Genomic DNA, 13,976 nt, shown 5'->3' with positions numbered 1-13,976 from the left:
AGACCCCCAAACCAGCAGTTTGGTCAGACCTTCCCCTAATATGGAGTTGGGAAGATGGGGGACTGGAGGGGGAGCAGGTGGGCTGACACTCAGGACTTTTATCTCCCATCCTTCCCTTCTCTCAGTCAGTACTTTGCATCCTGGAGGAAGAGACCATCACCCTGTAGCAATCTGTGAGTTTTGGGGGGGCTTCAGACTAAGACTGCTTAGACTAAGGGCAATGGGGGGATCTATGCATGCAAGTGACCCCAAAGACTGTACATAGGTGGATGCATCTGAGGCTTTTGCAATTTTAGGACTGTAAGTCCCAGCAAGCTCTGGCAGACAATCCCCTGGGATGACAAAACCGACCCGAATTCCTCAGATAGTCATCATTAGTGGTGACTGTAATGTACGAGCGAGAGACTCTTCTAAATAAGGCAAGCGATGAAGTGCCAGCGATTCGTGTCGATGTTCTCTGGGAATTTATGGCAGAATCTCGCCAGATCTGCTTCTCGTTCTTTCTTTTTATGGAGATTTTCATGTAAACGCAGCGATGGCGGCCAGCAACGCCGTCTACGGACAGGTATTGTGAAATCGCTCGGGGCCATCGTTCTCCATAATTGGAAATGACGCGTGAACGAGCGATCGGACCAAACATTTTAAGGAAACTAGTAACTCGCCACGAATCTTAACCCCTTATCACCATTTTTTCACTTTTGCTTTCCCCATTTAAGCAGCAAAAACTCTAATTTTTTTTTCATTATTTTTTTTTTAATGGGCATTATTTTACGCCGGAGAAATTGTATTATTTTTTTCTGCGCTGTTTTAGGGGGTCCTTATACAAAATATGTCATGGACTTAGGGGGGATTTTTCATTATGAAATGAAAGAAAAATATTTTATTTTATGATGTTCATGCTTCACTATATGAATTTTTTTTAACTAAGTTATTATAGTTGCATTACATATTACTAATATGAAATAGTAAGGTTTTTTTGTTTCTTTTTGTACTAAATAACTTTTTTTTTTTTGGAAGGGAGGTTGTTTTAATTTTTTTAATTATCTTTTTAATTCCATTATTTAACATTAGATTCATATTTGTTATATAAAATGTTCCGAAGGACATCATAAAAGATCTCTGGGGGATATTGTTATTGTGCTTTTTTTTGTGCTACTGTACATGGGGTATTGATAGAAGCCCCTTGTAAGAAATACAGTCCCTTGTTACATAGGTTGAAAAAAAAGACCTCGGTCCGTCAAGTTCAACCTTTCTCCACCAATTGTCTTTTTTTTCTCACTAAATTATCCATAACCCACAATGTTTTTTGTATCGAGGCCCTTGTATAAAAGCGGTTATCGTGTCGGCCATTACTACCTCCTGTGGTCGGCATTCTGCAGTCTGACTGCTCTAACTGTAAAGAACCCTTTCCTGAAGAACCCTTTTTTTTAAATGTGGGGTCCAAAACTGGATCCCATATTCTAGCTGGGGCCTCACGAGAAAATTCTAAAGGGGGTAACAGTGTGTTGGGATTGCGGGATTTTCTCTCTTTTACACACCCTAAAATCTTGTTGGCTTTTGCGGCTGCTGCCTGACATTGAGTGCTGCTGCTCAGGTAACCAGCATCCCCCGTCCTCCTTCTGTAGTCCCCATTATGGTCCCATCTAATGTATATGCAGAAATAAGATTACTCCGTCCTTGGTGCGTTACTTTACATGCATCTACATTAACCCTGATTTGCCAAGTGTTTGCCCATTCAGACAGCTTATCCAGATCGTTTTGAAAAATTGTAACGTGTTGGAGCATTCACTCGTAGAACTGATCTGGGACCGCTAAAACCCAAGAGATCTGCTGCGATGGGCAGACAGCCGGTGATCACGTGATCGCTGGGATCAATAGAGGCAGAATCTATTCACTACCTCGCATTTATGAGGCTACATTGCCACGATTTGGTGAATTACTTATGCTGCTTTTTAATGCCAGTAACTTATTTTACTTAATGGGAGCAGAAAATTTGCAACATAAAAAAAAAATCACCAAAAGCTCACTGTGAGAACGTAGCCTTAAACAGGGGTGTCAAACTGCATTCCTTGAGGGCTGCAAACAGGTCATGTTTTCAGGATTTCCTTGTACTGCACAGGTGATAATTTAATCACCTACACAGATAATGAGTTTGTGATTAAATTATCACCTGTGCAGTACAAGGAAATCCTGAAAACATGACCTGTTTGCAGCCCTCGAGGAATGCAGTTTGACACCCCTGGCCTTAAACACGATAAAACCTGGGAACGAGAGGACGGAAGTGGTGACAAAAACTCTCCTGGGGGTCCCAGCTGTCGTTGATGGCCAAGTATTAGAACCACACCTTCTAGAATGCAAGAAGGAAAATGCTGAAACGTAAAAGAAATCGCTCAAGAATAAAACCCTTACTGCTTGCAGTCAAATGTCATGGGGGTCAGGAAGGGGTTAAAAAACATCAGTAGCAAATTATATGTCCACAAATATTTGGGGTTTTTGTTTGATAAATATTCTGCCTCTTGGTCACTTTTGCCACCGACATGCGCAATATTGCGGCTTACACAAGTTATCTGGATTTACCACTTTTTACTGATTCAGGCGTCTTAGCCATGTCATAGAGCTACATAAAAAAAGCAGGTTTTGCTTAGTGTTTCCTGCGTTTTTTTTTTTTTACTGCATTTTTGTCAAGGTACATATGTCTCTTGTGCATGCTCATTAAGTTTAGTGCATAAAAAAAAATAATCTGATTTAACTTCATCAGGTTTCGGCATCAAAAACGCAGCGAAACCGGATACATGCATTTTTGCACTTACCTTTTGCTTTCAATGGGTGAAAAACATAGTACAAATGCTGAAAGGAGTGACATGCTGCATTTTACAAAAACACAGCTCTCTGATGAAACAGTCAGGAAAAAAAAAACCAATGTGTGTGCAGGAGATTTCCGAAATCTCAAAGACTTGCGTATAAGTAATCGGTCTCATTCTCACCCAGGAGAATTAGACAAGTTTTTGTCACTTGTGATCTGTGTGCTGTCCGTATGGAATCCGTTTATTACTCAGCAGCTATTACGGTAATCTTTTACAGGACCATTAACAGTTTACTATGCTACAGAATTGTAATGTATCTGTAAAAATCGCGTTGCAATGTATCCTTATGGCGTGCAATTTTTTTCTCGCACTGGCAATTATTTTCTTGCACTGGCAATTTTTTTCTCACACTGTCCAATCTCAGAAGAAATCGCAGCATGCTGAATACAGATGAGAAAAAATATGCAGATCTGCACCACCTGATTGAATATCATTGGTCCGAATGCAGTCCGATTTATACGCTTGTGTGAGCGAGCCCTATCTGTGTCACTTTGGCAGTAAGCTTTTTCCAAACTGAGAATGATATATAGATTTTTCCTTTCTTCTTTTCATTACCCAACATATACCGAGATGAGTGATACAGAACCAGCAGCTTTGAAGAAAAACAAATACAGGATTTCTCTATACTCTGCTGGGAGAAGATTATGCTATATGTCTCTGTATTTGACCACTATGTGATGCGAGTTGCAGTTTTGCTAACATGTAGCCATAACAAATTGAGTTTGTTTACTGAGGGATAAGAGAGCCCTTTACCAAATTTCAGAAAACTTTAAAGGGAACCTGTCACCCCGTTTTTTCAGACTGAGATAAAAATACTGTTAAATAGGGCCTGCGCTGTGCGTTACTATAGTGTATGTAGTATACCCTGATTCCCCACCTATGCTGCGAAATACATTACCAAAGTCGCCGTTTTCGCCTGTCAATCAGGCTGGTCAGGTCGGGTGGGCGTGGTGACATCGCTCTTTTCTTCCCCAGCTTTCCGTTGGTGGCGTAGTGGTGTGCGCATGTCCAAGCGCCGAATCCACTGCACGCACGTGAAGAAACAGCACGCGATCTGCGCTATTACCCCTGCCATCGGTGGGGCGGCCATCTTCCTGGGGCCGCGCGTGCGCAGATGGAGTGCTCTGCTGCACGGGGCTTCAGGAAAAGATGGATGGATCACGCAGATGGAGATTGCGGCGGCCATTTTCCCAAAGCCGAGTTTGCATCTCGGCTTCAGGAAAATGGCCGCCGCGATCTCCATCTGCGCACGCGCGGCATCCCGTGGCCATTTTCCTGAAGCCCCGTGCAGCAGAGCACTCCATCTGCGCACGCGCGGCCCCAGGAAGATGGCCGCCCCCACCGATGACAGGGGTAATAGCGCAGATCGCGCGCTGCTTCTTCACATGTGCGCAGTGGATTCGGCGCAAAGTTGTCTGCAGGATGCGTTTTTGCCCCATAGACTAACATTGGTGACGCATTGCGACGCATTGACACACATCGCAACCGTCGTGCGACGGTTGCGCCGTGTTGTGGCGGACTGCCGGGAGCAAAAAAACGTTACATGTAACGTTTTTTGCTGCCGACAGACCGCTTTTTCCGACCGCGCATGCGCGGCCGGAACTCCGCCCCCACCTCCCCGCACCTCATAATGGGGCAGTGGATGCGCTGGAAAAATGCATCCGCTGTCTCCGTTGTGCGGCGCATTCACTGCTAGCGTCGGAACCTCGGCCTGACGCACTGCGACGGGCCGAATCTGGCGCTAGTGTGAAAGTAGCCTAACGTTTTTTGCTCCCGGCGGTCCGCCACAACATGGCGCAACCGTCGCACGACGGTTGCGACGTGTGTCAATGCGTCGCCAATGTTAGTCTATGGGGCAAAAACGCATCCTGCAGACAACTTTGCAGGATGCATTTTTTTCCCCTAAACGACGCATTGCGACATATTGAAAAAACCGCCAGTGTGAAAGTAGCCTTAAGATGTCAATTCAACTGCATACTGCCAAAACAGCAGGTTCAAGCCCACTAAGTGGAATACAAAATGAAAAATAAAAATAAATATATATATACTGTATATATAAAACATATAGTTAAATTACCTCCCTATTCACAGTTTCAAAGGTAAAAAGAAATAAAAGGATTAAAAAAGTCTATGTCTAAAAGTCCAGTTAAAACATAAAATCATTTAACTTGTACGTTAAACGCCAAAAGAAATAAAATAATCGAATGCCAGAAAGAATTGTGGTATTTCTGCTGGCGCACATTCTTGAAAAATGCAATTGAAAGTTATCAAAACTTTCTATGTATCCTAAAATGGTATCAATAAAAATTACCGTACATGTCGGCACACTGAAGCTAGGCCCTCATATAGCGCCATCAAAGGAAAAAAAAAGTTACATGACTGAAGAAATGGCACAACCATTTTTTTTAAACAATATTCTGATTTATTTTTTTCCAATCAAATACAAATGTTTAAAAAAAAAAAACAATATACAAGTTTGGTTCCACTATCATTGTAGTGACCTGCAGAACCATACTACAAGGTCATTTTTACAGCAACATTAGTTCCCTCAAAATAAATTGTGAAAAACTAGAGTCATATGGAAGAATTGCATCTTTATTAGTGATGAGCGAATATACTCGTTACTCGAGATTTCCCGAGCACGCTCGGGGGTCCTCCGAGTATTTTTTAGTGCTCAGAGATTTAGTTTTTCTTGCCGCAGCTGAATGATTTACATCTGTTAGCCAGCATAAGTACATGTGGGGGTTGCCTGGTTGCTAGGGAGTCCCCACATGTACATATGCTGGCTAAGAGATGTAAATCATTTAGCTGCGGCGAAGGAAACTAAATCTCCGAGCACTAAAAAATACTCGGAGGACCCCCGAGTGTGCTCGGGAAATCTCGAGTAACGAGTATATTCGCTCATCACTAGTCATTATTTATATTTTACTGCACTTGGAATTCTCCCCCCCACTGTTTTTTAGTACATTATATGGTAAAGTGAATGGCGTCATTCAAAAACTACAACTCGTCGCAAAAAAGGTCAATAATCGGCCGGTCATGAAGGGATTAATGCAATATTGTCAGATATTGTGACATACTAATTTCGTAGCTTATTTTTTATGGGGGATTTTAATTATCCTGTTATCTTGCACCTAGGTAATAGCAACCATGGCCAATAAAGGTCCATCCTACGGCATGAGCCGCGACGTCCAATCTCGCATAGAGAAGAAGTATGATGAAGAGCTGGAAGCGCGCCTAGTCCAGTGGATTAAGATGCAGGGAGGATCAGAGGTGGGAGAACCTCCTGAACCAGGAAGATATGGATTCCAGCAGTGGTTAAAGAATGGAGTGGTGAGGACTTGACCGGCCATAATGTCATCCTTCTACTGACCTCACATGTGAAAGCCATTTCTAAAGGGCCTATTCACGTATCTAGTTTTTTCTTGCGGACCAGATTTCTACCGAGCAAAAAGTGATTTTTTTTGTCCAAATGCCAAATCAACCTCGCTAACTAAAATCAATGGTTGGCCGGGGTTCCATTAGCGCATGGTATCCGAAGATTCTCTCATGCGAGAGCATCGAACACGATACGCTAATGACCCTCGGCTCCTGCTCTGCTGTAATTTCTCCATCTCCTCTGCTTCTGGCGTCGGTAGGAATCTCACCGCACTTGGGTGATATCCGAGTGCAGTGTGATGTTTCACTCGCACCCATAGACTTCTATAGGTGAATGTGATCTGATTTTTGGGTGCAATCGCCCTGTGCTGTGGATGCTTTTGCATGCAGAATGCGAGCTGCACCATAGAGAAACATTGGGCGAGTGCAATCCGATTCTTCATTAGATTACACTCGTCAGCTTGCATCGCAAGTGGGAATAAGCCCATTATGTGGAAAAACTAGGACTGATAACCATTCGGGCATCATCCGAGTGTTCTCCATGTTTTACTATTTGATGGGTAGAAGATGCTTCTTGGAAGTTTTTTTTTTGCATACCTGAAAAACAAATGCAACACTGATTTTCCATAGGCAAAAAAAAAGGGTCATCAGAATGAGGTCTTGGTCTATGGTCGTTAAGTCATAAAGATGAATTAACAAGATCGTGACCCTTCTCCTCCAGAGCAGGACCATTGATGGAATGGATTTGAAGACTCAAACGCAAAAAGGACTATCCAAAGATTGCCAACGTGGCAGGTTCAGTTTTCTACAGCTATCATCCTTTGTTTAGCATTTGTCGCCTTCTTTGGCTGGGTTCGCACAGGCATATTTCACGTGACTGTATACAAACATCAATGTCATGACCAACCACGGATCTCCCAACCCAAACTTACAGGCTCATCTGAGTCTCTGAGGCTTTAATATTGAGTCAGGAAACTCATGGTCAGTCCAGTCAGTATACAGAAGATGAAATACACTCCTGTGAACTCGACGTTTTCCCGGTACATGTGGTGATAGTTTTCACACATACCGGAGACACACACGTAGACCCATTCAAGCGAATGTGTTTGTGTAACATGTCAGTGTGTTTCCACGGATCATGTGTCTGTGGGCAAAAACACTGACATGTCCATTTTTTTTAACAGCAGCACAGGCCGCAAAATGTCCCTTACATATCCATGTGTCATCAGAGTGACATGTACTGGCACCTGGGAATCAGCGGTACTGTTCGCGTTGATCCCCAATGTAGGGTGCTGAAGAGCAGGGGACAATGTGAAGAGTTGTATTCAGCCCCCCGCTGCCTACATCAAGTATATCTCTATGAAGAATAAAAAACACATTATAATCACCTTAACACCTAATCCCCTGAAGCCATTGTCCCCTGTAAAAAAATAAAACAAAACCAAAAAGAAAAAAAATATCACTCACCTGTCCAAAGTTGAAAGAATCCATAGTGTCCCGTGCCGTAATCCATCTGAGCAACAAGAGGCAGAGAAAAATGGTCTGAATATCACAAATGAAAACACACTTTTACTTTAGCCAAAACCAGAGCTACACATGGTACAACCAGCACACCGGGAAACAGGAGCATTTGCCCATAACAACCAAAAGGCTTCAAAATGTGGAACTAGTTGCTCCACTTTTTTCTGCACTAGTTCATATAAATCTCCAGTTCGGTGACGTTGGGTCACATTTATCAAACATTCGAAATAAAAATCTGTGTTTGTTGCTCATAGCAACCAATCACAGAACAGCTTTTATTTTACCAGAGTGGTTTTAGAAAGTTGAGCCCTGATTACGCGCTATGGACAGCTTTTATTTTTGTAATATACCATTTTGATAATGGAAGCCCATTGTGTTGGTCTAGATTAAACTTCTAAAGATTTTATTTCCTCTTCTTCCCACCACCATCACTGTGATCCACTGCAGGGGCCCACCGGAGATTTCCCCAATACCACACCAGGCCAGTCCGACCCTGAGTCTACACTAAACTTCTAATGATTTAATTTTTTTTTAACTTTTCATTAGGTTCTTTCCAAATTGATTAACAGCCTATACCCCAAAGGATCGCAGCCCGTGAAGATCCCCGATCCTCCCCCAAGCATGGTCTTCAAGCAGATGGAGCAGGTGGCACAATTTCTGAAAGCAGCTGAGGATTATGGAGTGGTAAAAACAGATATCTTCCAAACCGTGGACCTGTATGAAGGTAAAATACACTTCTCGGAGCCAAGAACCGCAATACTAGTGTTCACATTAAGGAACCAGAAACCGCTCTTCATGTTTCATTGGTCGTTAAAAGCATTGTGTTTTAACGCCTTCCTTTCCAGAGAGCACAGCTTAGAGGGATCTCTTCCAGCAACAGGATTATCATATTATTAGATCCTGACAAATAACATCATAACCCATTTTCATCCAGAATTGCATCACAGTGAGTTTTTTTAAAGAGTTTTTGGAGCAGATACTGCAAATCCTGCACAAAAATTTGGAGTTTTCGTTGTTTCTGCTTTGAAAACTCAGCAAGACGAATTAATGTGCACATAGCCTTAAAGTGTTTATTTTGTTTTGCGAGTCTGTGACCGTATTTTATTCTAAGGATAGGACATGTATGTAAAATCCTGGTGGTTTTTGAAATGCGTTTTTTTTTTCTGGATGAAAATTAGACTATGGGAAAGGACAAAGGAAATTACGGTACGTGCTTTTTTATTCACTTTTTGGTGCGTTTCTTTGCACTTTTTTTGTTACTGCCAACTCATTTTGATCTCAATGCAGATGTCTTAGTCGGATCAGTAGAGCCAACGGTGGCCAGTCCGAGCACTGCGATGTGATCCCCATCCAAGTTATATGGCCATCTGACTTTCCATGACTGACTGACTGATCTGGCCATGTTGACGGAAAAATCATTCAGTTGACAGCTACTTTCCTGGCTCCTCCATACGCTGGTGTGGCCGAGTGCTCCTGAGTTCTCTATGGCAGAGCAGCTGTCAGATGAGTCTCCTGGAAAACAACAGCATCGGCCAAATCCTTATCTCCCACAGTCAGATGAGTCTCCTGGAAAACAACAGCATCGGCCAAATCCTTCTCTCACACACCATCTTCCTTCAGGAAGAGTCGGGAGTCTCCTATACACATTAAACTGTTGGCCGATCCCATCAACATTGGTGACTTTGGTCTGAGGTGTATGTAGAGGTCTTTAGAATGGCCCACCGCAGGTTTTTCTGGAGGACCATAGCTCTAACACGATAATGTATACAGTACGTATGCTGATTCCAACCCATAAAATACGCAAAGTAGATGTGATTTCAACAACATAAGATTTGTCCTTCTTAAAATTGACCTGAGGTGCAGATTTCAACTGGCAGTGTATAGATTGATGGCAGATGCTCAGATCGTTTTCTTCCATAGATCCAAGCCATGCTAATCTGACCTGGTACACTAAGGACACTGCAAAAATGTTATAATAGCATGGTCATTTTTTTGCATTTCACTCAAGGCCCCCATACACATTACAGTAACATCGGGCCAAAATTGGAGGACTCGTCAGTCTAAAGTGTATTAGTGTCACTGATGGATGATGTTCAGGGAGATAAGAATCTGGCATGTGGTTTTGGACTGGAAGTCTTGGTGAGAGAAGCCGCCACCATTGGAGATTGTCAGCAGCTCTCGTAGACGATATAGGGGTTCTCGGCCAATCTGATCGCTCCGGACTATGGAGGAATCTAGAGAGAGTAGCTGGCGGCAGAATCATTGTGCAGCCAACAGTTATCTATGGTGTATGGGGCTCCTTAGACCTCATGCACTTATTTTGTGGATAGTTTGCTGAAACTGTAAGAAGCTGCGATTTTGGATCAGCAAAAATATGCAGCTTCAAAAACTCATTGTGCGAACTTAACCTTAAACTTGGATTCACATGACCATGTAGTGGTTGGATGATCGGGGATAACTTGCTGATCAATGGGTCATCCAGCAGTCCCATCCTAAATGAAAAGGTGCGCGGGCTCGGCCTACGCTCCACTCATTGTTTATGGTACTTCTCCAAATAGACAAGTGAAGTTCTCGGTAGTCTCATGGACGAAGCACGGAGCAGAGGTCGAGCATGCTCATCTCTTCTCCCCATCCATGAGGTTCTAGAGCTCTAATTTCAAGATAGCTGGGGATCAATGAAGCCGGACTACCATCGATTAGCAAGTTATCCCCTACTCTAAATGACATATTCAGTGGATACAGGAAAGGTATATATCTTGGTACCGTGTTAGCCAGTAGATAGAAAAATATTTAGAATTGAGATTCCTCATTGGTTGATACCTTTTAATGGCTAACTGAAAAGATGGTAACAAATTGCAGCTTTCGAGACTACACAGGTCTCTTCATCAGGCAAAGACTAAAAAAAAATTCTGGAGAATCACATATTTATGCACAACACATCACAGGAAAAAAAAAAACATGGATAAGACAGGTGACATGAGGCAGAATTACCACGAGTGATAAACAGTTATGTCCATAAATATTGGACCAGTTCTTAGATAAGGATTGTTTTATTGTCCTCTGATTGGGGTCTGGTTCTGTTGTGATGACCCAACATGGTCTGAGGGGAAAGTTCCTTAGTTGATGTAAAAAGACATAAATCCATGCGACACATTCATTCCTGCACTAAGACTGTCAAAGGTCATCATCAGTTTATATTCCCATACTCTTCTGTCTCTTTGAGATTTGAAGTTACCTTTTAATACAAGTAATTTCATGTCCATAATTTTATGATTGGGGAGACAAAAATGTAATGCCACAGCATAATGCATGCAGCATAATGATAAATTTCCTCTATCAAGCAGTACTGGGGAAACAAACTGCTTATTTCCACACCAATAACATCTGACTGCAAAGAGTCACATCAATCGGATCCACCAGCCAGCCCATTAATATTGGAATCAAGGAGCTGCTTCATAACTTACCCAACGGGCATAATTCTGTCCCACCCGATTAGCTAAAAATGTCTCACATTATCCCCATCTTCTTTACAGGAAAAGATCTGGCTGCTGTTCAGAGGACAATTATTGCTCTCGGGAGTATCGCAGTTACCAAAAATGATGGCCAATACCAAGGAGACCCATCCTGGTTCATGAAGTAAGTGGTAGAACATCTTACAGTAACTCCTCCAACACTATGAATGCCATGTAACCACACTGATCCCTGCCCATCTATTTATCCAGGAAAGCTCAGGAGCACAAGCGGGACTTCTCCGACGATAAACTCAAACAAGGAAAGAATGTGATTGGTTTGCAGATGGGAAGCAACCAGGGGGCCACCCAGTCTGGCATGACCGGATACGGGCGCCCAAGACAGATCATCAGTTAAATTCGAGTCAAGAAGGGTTAACCTCTTCCCTCCCAGAAGAATCCTTGAGTATTAAGCAGCAATAAAAGGGCACAACAAAACACATTTTCAGCTCTCAATGCATCACATCCATGGTAGAAGTGCTCAGTGACAACCCATCCAATTACAGGTAGATGTAGTGAAAAGGTTTCCATTTCAAAGGAGCCAACTCTTTCATGTAAGGGAGTCTGAGACATTTACTGACAAAAAGGGGGAACTTACAGGTGATGTAAGGCTAGTAATGACTGACTCGGGTCTGTAAACACTTCTATACTTCACAATGGGCTGAATTTCCACTTCTCCAGTATTAAACAGGCGGAAACTCACCTCTAGCGTCATTAATTTTAATCGATACCTTTCGGCTATCCCTGATCCACATGTCTAAGTGCATAGTCAAGCACTAGAGATGTAAACTCAAATACATCTGAAATTTACGGTTATTGCCTGCATCAGCTGCAGTCATCCCTCAAAAAGATTATTATTCATTCATTCTACACAGTCTGCTACTTTCCTTTATGTGACATAGCACCGTACTAAACAGTACTCAGCAGCAGTACAAGGGTTAACTGCTTAAAGGGAACCTGTCACCTGAATTTGGCGGGACCAGTTTTGGGTCATATGGGCGGAGTTTTCAGGTGTTTGATTCACCCTTTCCTTACCCGCCGGCTGCATGCTGGCCGAAATATTGGATTGAAGTTCATTCTCTGTCCTCCGTAGTACACGCGTGCGCAAACCAAGATTACTAGTACAGGCGTGTACTACGGAGGACAGAGAATGAACTTCAATCCAATATTTCGGCCAGCATGCAGCCGGCGGGTAAGGAAAGGGTGAATCAAACACCTGAATACTCCGCCCATATGACCCAAAACTGGTCCCGCCAAATTCAGGTGACAGGTTCCCTTTAAGTCTTAACAAAACAAAAAAGTTAAATCAAATTAATCAGTGTTTATTAAGTTGTTTTTTTTTTACTTTTATTTTTTGGTCAAAAATAAAATTGTTTATCTCATAAAACTTTTGTACTACTACTATAATATATGCATATACGACACTGGGGAGCTCTGTGACACTGTTCTATTGCATTTTCATTTTGACCATTATCCTGATTAGCATATTAAAATAGAAAAAAGTACAAACGTGAAGTACAAAAAAATGAAAAAAATAAAATAAAAAATATTTCAACAATTTTTTTTAAATGTTACATTTAACAGTATCATTAGCACTGTTCATTTGTTACCTAGTCAGTCTTCTTTACACAAAAGAAAATTCTTACTATTTTGCCATTGTTAACCCCTTTACCCCCAAGGGTGGTTTGCACGTTATGGACCGGGCCAATTTTTACAATTCTGACCACTGTCCCCTTATGAGGTTATAACTCTGGAACGCTTCAACGGATCCTGGTGATTCTGACATTGTTTTCTCGTGACATATTGTACTTCATGATAGTGGTAAAAGTTCTTTGATATTACCTGCGTTTATTTGTGGGAAAAAAAACGGAAATTTGGCGAAAATTTTGAATTTTTATGCAATTAAATCACAGAGATATGTCACACAAAATACTTAATAAGTAACATTTCCCACATGTCTACTTTACATCAGCACAATTTTGGAACCAAAATTTCTTTTTGTTAGGGAGTTATAAGGGTTAAAAGTTGAACAGGAATTTCTCATTTTTACAACACCATTTTATTTTAGGGACCACATCTCATTTGAAGTCATTTTGAGGGGTCTATATGATATAAAATAACCAAGTTTGACACCATTCTAAAAACTGCACCCCTCAAGGTGCTCAAAACCACAGTCAAGAAGTTTATTAACCCTTCAGGTGTTTCACAGGAATTTTTGGAATGATGAACATTTAAATTTTTTTTTCAAAAAAAGATTTACTTCAGCTCCAATTTGTTTTATTTTACCAAGGGTAACAGGAGAAAATGGACCCCAAAAGTTGTTGTACAATTTGTCCTGAGTACACCGATACCCCATATGTGGGGGTAAACCACTGGGCGAATGGCAGAGCTCGGAAGCGAAGGAGCGCCATTTGATTTTTTTAATGCAAAATTGACTGGAATCGAGATGGGACGCCATGTTGCGTTTGCAGAGCCCCTGATGTGCCTAAACAATGAAACCTCCACAAGTGACACCATTTTGGAAAGTAGACCCCCTAAGGAACTTATCTAGATGTGTGGTGAGCACTTTGACTCATTAAGTGATTCACAGAAGTTTATAATGCAGAGCCGTAAAAATAAAAAATCATATTTTTTCACAAAAATGATCTTTTCGCCCCCAATTTTTTATTTTCCCAAGGGTAAGAGAAGAAATTGGACTGCAAAA

At 41.9% G+C, this 13,976-nt stretch overlaps 1 protein-coding gene across 1 annotated transcript; it reads left to right on the top strand.

Moving 5' to 3' along the window:
* The first annotated feature begins 25 nt into the window (after positions 1–25).
* On the top strand, positions 26–12,659 carry TAGLN (transgelin). The gene is made up of 5 exons (XM_069741909.1): positions 26–173; positions 6,003–6,197; positions 8,310–8,487; positions 11,297–11,399; positions 11,486–12,659. The coding sequence occupies exons 2-5, from the start codon at positions 6,015–6,017 to the stop codon at positions 11,628–11,630; spliced, it is 609 nt and encodes a 202-aa protein (XP_069598010.1). The 5' UTR covers positions 26–173; positions 6,003–6,014; the 3' UTR covers positions 11,631–12,659.
* The last annotated feature ends 1,317 nt before the right edge of the window (positions 12,660–13,976 follow it).

The sequence above is a fragment of the Ranitomeya imitator genome, chromosome 10 (genome assembly GCF_032444005.1).
Source record: "Ranitomeya imitator isolate aRanImi1 chromosome 10, aRanImi1.pri, whole genome shotgun sequence".
NCBI lineage: Eukaryota > Metazoa > Chordata > Amphibia > Anura > Dendrobatidae > Ranitomeya > Ranitomeya imitator.
The sequence above is the reverse complement of the archived record's forward strand: the minus strand, read 5'-3'. Positions and strand labels throughout refer to the sequence as shown.